The following is a 9,753-nucleotide window of genomic DNA, read 5'->3' on the forward strand; positions in this document are numbered from 1 at the left end:
ATGAGAGAAAAAATCTCGAAGGGACGTAAAACAATCAATCAGTGTTTATAACTACATTTGTATAATGTAGCTTTTCCCCATGAATATTTGATTAAAATGCAATCAAACTTTAGTTCACAGTATTGGATTTCTCTGATCAATCATTATAGTGTAACTGTGTACAGTATTGGATGTCTCTGATCAATCATTATAGTGTAACTGTGTACAGTATTGGATGTCTCTGATCAATCATTATAGTGTAACTGTGTACAGTATTGGATGTCTCTGATCAATCATTATAGTGTAACTGTGTACAGTATTGGATGTCTCTGATCAATCATTATAGTGTAACTGTGTACAGTATTGGATGTCTCTGATCAATCATTATAGTGTAACTGTGTACAGTATTGGATGTCTCTGATCAATCATTATAGTGTAACTGTGTACAGTATTGGATGTCTCTGATCAATCATTATAGTGTAACTGTGTACAGTATTGGATGTCTCTGATCAATCATTATAGTGTAACTGTGTACAGTATTGGATGTCTCTGATCAATCATTATAGTGTAACTGTGTACAGTATTGGATGTCTCTGATCAATCATTATAGTGTAACTGTGTACAGTATTGGATTTCTCTGATCAATCATTATAGTGTAACTGTGTACAGTACTGGATTTCTCTGATCAATCATTATAGTGTAACTGTGTACAGTATTGGATGTCTCTGATCAATCATTATAGTGTAACTGTGTACAATATTGGATGTCTCTGATCAATCATTATAGTGTAACTGGCATGGATCCCATCGGTCATGATGATCTGCTCTTCCGAGTAACAAACACCGGAGAAGTCCGCTGGGACCCGCCAGGACTCTACGACGTGCACTGTGAGATTGATGTCAGTTACTTCCCCTTCGATTATCAGACCTGCTACATAGAGGTCGCTAGTTGGGTATACAGCATGGATAAAGTGAACTTAACAAAGATCCACGATTATCTGAACACGGAGGATTACAACCAGAACGGTGAGTGGGAGCTGTACTCCACTTTCGTCCAGGAGTCCACGCTGACGGAAGACGGCGAAGTGTTCTCCTCTCTGGATTTCGCCTTGATTCTGAAGAGACGCCCCGGATACTACTTGTCGCAGATCATATTCCCAGTCCTGGTCGTCTCGCTACTCACCAATATAACATTTCTGTTGCCGGCTGACTCGGGGGAAAAGATTTCCTTCATACTGACGGTCCTTCTCGCCCTGGCCGTGTTGCTGACCCTAATTGGGGACAGTATGCCCACGACGTCAAATCACACTTCTATTTTATGTAAGTCATAAAAATGTTTTACTAATGATGGACAATTAAGCTCATTGCAATGATTTAGTGCTGGTACTCTATATATAGAGATAGCTCTTTGTCAGTTAGATTGTCACCACGTGATAAATACGTAACGAGCACGAGCATCATTCTCTCTTTCAGCCGTGTACCTTTCAATGGTGTTGGCAGTATCGGGTGTTGTGATTCTCATAACAGTCTTGAACCTGCGACTTTACCTAAGGGTTGACCAAAAAGACGTACCAAAGTGGCTCAAAAGGTTCACCAAAGCAGTATTGCTTCCTATTTCGTGCCAAAAGTCAAAGGTTGGTGAAAGTTCGAAGGTCGAGGTCCTATCGAAACAGAACACCAACGTAGTACACGTTGATAACCTTGAGGACGGCAACATGTCTACCGTTAACAGCGACCCGAAGAAGAAAAAAACATTGAAGCGAATGAGTCAGAAAAAGCCAGAGGCGACAGAACAGGATTTCTCAACCTCCAACGACGACGCTGATTTCCCGTACTTATGTCGTGACGTCTCGGGATTTCTCGATATTTTCTTCTTTCTTTTCTTCAATTTGGTGGTTGTCATTCTGACCGCGATTTTCATGTTGATACTTGTGTTTGGATCAACGCCCCACTATACTACAAAACACTAGTTACACGCACCTGTAAACCAGAGCGGTTATATTACGAGGTTTTTTTTCAGTAATAGCTGTGAGGTTTAAATTCAAGGCTTGTAAATTTCCTGATATTTCCTTTGTACATGTGTATACTCAATCTTGGTTTTTATTTTTTGTATAAGAGGAAACGGACTTTCAGATGTTTTTTTTTTAAATTATCCATCACATTCGGTTGCCTCTATAAAAGAATTGGTGATTTTTAAAGTTACATTCCTGAGAATATAAAATATACACGAGAAATTAGGTGGCCAGGATACATGTAGATTTTTTAAGGACCTTCTGGTAAACAGACAACTCACATGCATGCAGTGGCAGTAGTAGTAACTTGAAACTTGAATACATTTTTGTACAGGGCTGCAGTGTGTCATTCATTTTTTATCAGTATGCATATCAAATAGTGCGAATGGGAGTTTTCGTACTGTGTTATCTTATTAGATACTTTTAAGATGGTTCATTACTACAAAATTTTATAAAGTAGCTTGTTAAAGCACCTCATATGAAGTAGGATTTCAGAGATAGAGAGAGAGAGGAGAAACGCACTCAAAAATTCAAATTACATCATAAAATTTTGGTTTAATGAGCCACCTTAATTTCATTTGTATTTCATCTGTGTCAGTAAGTAGTCAGGTGAAAAGAAATACAAAACGTTTTTCGGAATAATGACATCAAATCAAATAATTTAATAATTTTTACTGAAAGCCCGACATGTCTACACATGTATATTGTTTAACGCCCTCAAGAATTTTTTCACTCATATGGAGACGTCACCATTGCCGGTGTTGTAGAGTCAGCCTTCCCCCATAATGAGACTTCCCCCCGGAAGCCTGGCTCTAGAGTGAGCCTTCCCCCTGGGGGAAGGCTCATTCTAGAGCAGGAGAACCCCCGGGGAAATCTCACTTTAGAGCCAGACTTCCCCGTGGGAAGACCTACTCTATCACTAGTTGTAGAGTCAGACTTCCCCCCATAGCAGGACTTCCCCCTTCATTTATTCCTGGTAAACTACTATCACGTTATGGAGATTGTTTAGATACCAAGACCCTTTTCAGCAGGGCATTAAATGATTTTGCTTAAGGAAGTCCTCTACATCGTCATAATGGCTGACTTCCTTTTAAAACATGGGTGAAAATATAAATATCAGAATTATCACCTGAGTAGCTCAGTAGGTTAGCACGTCGACTGCAATAAAAGAGAGGGAAAAAAAGCACGTCGACTGCTGAACTGTATATCGTGTGTTCGAGTCCAGCATGGGTTTTAAATTTTTATCAGATTGCTTTCTACTAAAACTACATTTTTTGACTAAATATAGTAAATTTGGAAGTTTACAATTTCAAAATATTGTTATACATATCCATGCCGTAGGATGGGGTTCGAATCCCGGCCGCGACACACCTAAGTCGATAAAAAAACAGGTAGTGACAGTTCCATCGCCAAAACGCTCGGCATCAGGTGTGAATGTCACGGATCCTCGGAGATGACCTTAAAAACGGATGACCCGTGTCACAGTAGGTGTGGCACGCTAAAGAACCTTCACTGCTCAATGGCCGTAAGCACCGAACATAAGCCTAAATTTGAAGCCCTTCACCGGTCTTGGTGACGTCTCCATATGAGTGAAAAATTCTCGAGCGAGACGTTAAGCAAGATACAATCCATCAATCATCCATATCAAATTTCTCTAGTGTAGCATACCTCCTTAAGTCGTTCTTTAAACTCAAGAGAAGAATACGGTGAATAAAACACATTGGAATTGATAAGTCATTTTGTTTGACCCATAGACCTTGAACGTTGACCCACACAATACCTATGCCTTGGTTAGTTTTAGAAGTTTTGAAAAATGAAATGAGGAAATATCGAATTTATGTTTCTTCTCATCTGCGTACAGATATCTGTTATGCTTTTAAACTTGTACAACTTCAGGTAGAGAGGTAGGTAGGTAGGTGATTCCCTGTCCGATAAACTAAAATTCATTTCAAAGTTTGCGCAGGAGGGGATGGAAAGCGGGGGTGTCCCTCTAGAGCGGAGACTTCAAGAGGGTGTTATGGCTCTAGAGTTAATCTTCCCCCTGGGGGTAAGGTTTATTCCAGAGCAATTCTGCTGGGGGAAAGGCTCACTCTAGAGCGAGACTGCCGGTGGGAAGGCTCACTCTAGAGCCAGACTTCCGGGGGGGAAGGCTCACTCTAGAGCCAGACTTCCGGGGGGGGGGGGGGGGGGGGGGCTCACTCTCGAGCCAAACTTCCGCATGGGGAAGGCTCACTCTAGAGCCAGATTTCCGCGGGGAGAAGGCTGGCTCTGGGGGCAAGTCTGGCTCTAGAGTGAGTGCGTCCCCTTTCAAAGGATTCCCGATCATTTTTTTACTACACAAGATAAAGCTGAATTTATGTTTCTTTATTTAAAGTGAGAGCTATCATCTCGTAATAACGTGTGCTTTTGAAGGATGGTTTTGTACATTAAAGAGTCACTGAAGTGCTCACCAGTAATATTTGAAACATAAACTTTGAAGAAAGTATCTGATGTGAAATTAACATTGGATTTTCATAAAAAGATTCTCATAGGTTCAGCTTATAGGAGCCCGGGTAGTTTCTGGTGAAAATTTTAAGCAGTTATGTATTACTTCTTGTTAAATCCGTGAACAAACAGTTTTCGGAAGTTTTATTGTTTGGAGATATGAATTTTCCTAATATAGACTGGAACAATATAAGCACAAATGGCAGCGAGAGCAGTATGGAATATAGATTCATTAAAACTATAAGAGACTGTTTCTTGTATCAGCACATTGCTACGCCTACTAGAGGTAGAGGCGCAGACAACCCTAGTGTTATAGACTTAGTTTTCACAATGGAAGAAGACGTGGTAAATGAACTAAGCATCAACCCACCCCTTGGAAAAAGTCACCATTCCGTTATAGACTTAGTATGTACCTTGAAATGAACAATACGATACAACAAAGAAAATAAGATACAAATACGATAAAGGAAATTACGATAAACTATTAGAACTTTTATACATGGACTGGTCAAGCCTACTAGCTGAATATAACAATGATGTAGAAAAGCAGTGGTGCAAATTTAGAGAAAACATTTGAATCAACAATAGAAGAAACTATTCCGGAGAAAATAGTTAACCCAAATACCAGAGAGAAAATAGTTAACCCAAATACCAGAAAGAAAATAGTTAACCCAAATACCAGAAAGAAAAAACAATAAGCATACAATACCATTGAATAGAAAAACTTTAAATAAAGTTAAGAGGAAGGAGCGCCTATGGACTAGATATCTGAATACTAGCGATGGCAAAAGATTATCAGGAATACTGTAAAATACGGAACCAGGTGAAGTCTATAACCAGGGAAATTACTGAACAATTTGAAAAACAAATAGCGAGTGAGGTAAAGAGTAATCCGAAGAAATTCTGGAAATATGCACGAACTAAAACCAAGACAAAATCTAGTATACCAGACTTGTTCACAAATGGCGACATGAACGAATCAACTAAAACGGACAAGGAAAAGCTGACGTCCTAGCAGATTTCTTTACATCGGTATTCACGATAGAAACTGACACTGATATGACAGAATTAGAGAAAGTTGATGTAATGCCACTAAGTTTGATGACCATTAATGAAGAGAAAGTAAAGAAAAAACTTAATGCTTTAAAGATTTCAAAGTCACCTGGGCCTGATGGATTGCATCCACGAGTACTTAAAGAAGTTGCACAGTCCATGATGTCTTCCATTGTCCATAATATTTCAAACATTTATAAACACGGCAACTTTTAACCTGAAGACCGGAAATGTGCAAACATAACAGCTTTTTAAATTTTATTTTTTGATCTCGTTTCGGAAATGACAGTTACAGAAATGACAAATTGTATGTTATTTCTTTGATGGATACCCATAGTTATCTCAAATGTTAAACAGAAAATGTAAATGATTTACGCCATTTTCACAGTATTTGTGCAAATTATGTTGCACTTGGAGCAAAAAATAAAAATTCACATAGCACATTTTTGACATGTTGCCTAGAAAGTGCAATATATACATGCGTACAAGAACCAATTTTTTTTTTTGTATAAGCATTCCTATAAAAAAAAAGTTATGCCACGTCAAATTTTGGAAAAGAACCTGTGTTGTGGACACTACATTACACCTGTTATAACTAGTAAACTTATGCAAAGATAATGTTCATGGCCAAATTTCTTACTGGTTTGGACTGTGTACCAGAAAGAAGTAAATAAAAAAGAATTTTTTTGTGGTTTTCTTTGAAAACAAGAAAAAAATTCATATAAATGTCCTACTAATATTTTTGCCCAACTGTTAGGTTTATTTACATTTACAAAGACTCATAAGACCTATATGATTATCATGTGAAAATGACATTGAATATCCCTAAATTCAAATAAATCTATCATAATATTCTGTATGTCTTCATTTCACTCTTCTTTAAAAATTTTGAAAATACATAGATATTTTTGTTGCGGACACTACAGGTTATCATACATTACATATCTAATATATTGTCATTTATTTTAAAATCAATGTTGATAAATGTTTCTTTCTCGACTAATTCATGTGCCATAGGATCAACTCTGGAAAATTAGATATCAAAAGTTGTAGAATGTGTTTTGTTTGAGATGGGAATTACCATATAACATTGACCATTAATTTTTTTTTGGTTATGCAGTTTCAAAAAATATTGATGGTGTCACAGATGTTCATTCTATTAAACATGTTCTAAGGAATGATTTTATAGAGTAAATTTCATAAATTAAAGAATTTACTGAGGACTCTTATTTGTTTTCTCTCAGATTTTATATTGTTGCGGACACTACAAATATATTGAAGTATTTCTGATTGAATCCATATTTGATTTGAATGAAGTAAATTAAAAACCTTAAACTCTAACTTGTTTTCTATGTTAGTGAATGGTATAATATGATGGGGAAAAAAGGGGGGGGGGGGCTAGAATGATACTTTTGGAATTAGTACCTATATATCAATTATAAAGTGTATACAAGTTTGAAGTGTCATCTTTCAAACTAACCATTTGTTTTTTAATCAAGTTATCCAACTTTATCATGAAAAGAACAAATATTAGAGATATTTTATTATATTCACTTATTTCAGAAATATTGTAATGAAATAAAAGTGAAATAATAATTAATGCTGTTGTAGACACTGCAAGTACTGTAGATAAATTTATGAACAACTCTTTTATTTATTTTTTCAAATTCAAACAAACTTGAACTTGGAACTAAATGTTGATTGCAAAATAATGTTTGCATATAAACAGTACTAATTATCAAAAGAATGAAATAACTTGTCATTGGTACTGTTTGGGGATAAAATTGGCTGAGAAAGTATGACGCTAATTTTATCATTAGTTTCCCCAGGAGGAAAACTTTATAATCCTCTTAGTAAAGAGATACATATTCCAATATTCAAGAAAGAATGTCAATATTGTTTTTGATGATGTTTTGAAATGTTTATATGATTACTACATCTTGGAGAAAAAACTTACAGAACAAATATTTTACAAAAAGAAATGGTCTAAATGGAAATGTCTTTTTAATTAATGATAACAGCATTTCTTCTTCTTCTTTCTTTAACAATAAGTACTAGAATACACATGTAATTGTCTATATCGCTTTCTTTAATCTGTATGAGAGTGTGAGTAAAAGGTGTATATGTATTTGTTAAAAATGATGAAAACAATAAAACAACAACAACAACAACAACAAAAAAAAAAAAAAAAAAAAAAAACCAACCAAAAAAAAAGAAAGTTTCCCCAGGAGGAATCTACTTTCTGTATTTCGTGTGAACAGGAATGGTATTCAGATATCCAGCGGTACTTTGGGTGTGTGTGTGTGTGTGTGTGTGTGTATATATATATATATATATATATATATATATATATATATATATATATATATCTTTCTCCTTATCCATAATTATGTTTTGTCACAAATAACATTTCTTTCTCTGCCCTTTTTGGTTTTAATTCTTTTCCTTTTTAAAGTTATTCTTTTCTTTACATTTGTGTTCACCTTTTCTTGCATTTCCTTTTCAACCTTTTCTCTCAAGATTTCATTCTGTCTGTATTTTTTTCATTCATGTAATCTCTTTTTTCTCTTTTTGTGGCAAGAAATTGGGGATTGTTTTTTATCCCCCCCCCTCTCTCTTCTTTTCCTTATTTTGTCTTTCTTTAGCGTCACTGATTTTTTTTTTTGGTTTTTTTGTTTTTTTTATTAATTTCACCCTATATCTTCTATCTTCTCCCTTAATCTCATTAACCTCTCTGGGCTGCTCATCTTAGTGGCTCATTGAAATCTTTTAGTCTAAGACACTTAAGAAAATTGGAATACATATCATTACTGTAGTGTCCGCAACATAATTGAATTGGAATATATTTAGATTTATCATTAAACATTTATCATCTTGACATATATTTGTTTAGTTTCCACTTCAGTTTTAAATATGTGAAAATTGACTTGAAATATGTAACTTTAGACTGAAAATTGAAGGATTTTGAATATGTATACACTAGATGTTATGGGTGTAAATTCCGAGTTTGAACATATATTTTCACAATATTTTAATCCATTACATGTTTGAAATAAATACTTGAATAGTTATAGTTATCATAAAGATAAATCATAATACATTTTTCTTGAAAAAATCTATGAAATCAAAAAGCTGTTGCGGACTCTATAGGGTTGCGGACTCTACAAAACACAATATATCTGCCAGAAAACTTAGCAATACTGAGCTAGAGTTTGTTTCTTTGGTAGACACATTAGTAACTGTATTGCCTCTTATCAGTAAAAGTATAGAAGTATAAGTCATCAGGCATTCCAAAATATGCACATGTTGCGGACACTACAGAATTAGAGAAAAATGCGTAATTTTTTCAAGTTTTGAATAATCCACTCAAACTTTTCTATAATATTTCATTTAATATTCAACTCAATTTTCAAAGCAAAACAAAAGTTGAAATAATGAATTCACATGTAGTTTTTTACTTGTAAGTTTAAACATTGGAATTTTATAAAATTGCATAACGTACAAGTATTTTCACATATTTAAACATTATTTCGCTAATATTTTTTCGATTTACATACAGTAAATTGCACGTAAAAGTGGAATAATTCCTCACTGATCAGGTTTCTATTACCAAAAGCCTCTTCTATAAATCTATTTGAACAAAAACTTGAAAATATATAGTCATTTTTTAGCTGCAACAGCGTTCACACAGAATACCCCAAAAGTACTCTGGTAACATTTCACTGACATAGAGCATGGGCTAGTAAAAGTAATGGGGGACCCCCCTAGGGATTTTTGCAAACAAGTATTCTTTAAATGTATATAAATCAGGTTGTTTGACATTTCTACGTGGGGGCGTTTACGAATTTGGGGCCAAAACATGAAATTTAATAATAGCCGAAAACTGAAAAAATTCTTCAGGTCCGATATAGCACATCTTAGGTGTTCGGCGGTAGTATACAGATGTTCGGCGGTGGTTGTACATAACTTTTACAGTATTCTATCACATTGATTATTCATGACAATACATGGTCTGTTTTGGGGATTTATTTTAATATATACATAATATTTACGGTGATCGGCGGTATTCGGCTGTGTCTGGCGGTGTCCATCTTAGCAAGCCAAGTGTCCGATTCGCTTACTCTCATCTACTAGATGAGAGTAAGCGAATCGGACAATTGGCTTGCGAAGATGGGCGGTGTCCGGCGGTATTAATACCCACTTAATTAGATCGGGTTCAAGATCCG

The 9,753-nt window shown here is 35.3% G+C and overlaps 1 protein-coding gene across 1 annotated transcript in view; it reads left to right on the plus strand.

The window, feature by feature from the left end:
• The window catches only part of LOC125678710 (neuronal acetylcholine receptor subunit alpha-3-like), a 5,533-nt gene extending 3,148 nt beyond the window's left edge, over window positions 1-2,385 (plus strand). The window contains exons 5-6 of the mRNA XM_048917358.2: window positions 766-1,298; window positions 1,452-2,385. Of these exons, the coding sequence (XP_048773315.2) occupies window positions 766-1,298; window positions 1,452-1,948 (1,030 nt within the window). The 3' untranslated portion in view covers window positions 1,949-2,385. The remainder of the gene's footprint in view (window positions 1-765; window positions 1,299-1,451) is intronic.
• Window positions 2,386-9,753: the final 7,368 nt, after the last annotated feature.

Source organism: Ostrea edulis, chromosome 2 (assembly GCF_947568905.1).
Source record: "Ostrea edulis chromosome 2, xbOstEdul1.1, whole genome shotgun sequence".
In the NCBI taxonomy this organism is placed as follows: Eukaryota; Metazoa; Mollusca; class Bivalvia; order Ostreida; family Ostreidae; genus Ostrea; species Ostrea edulis.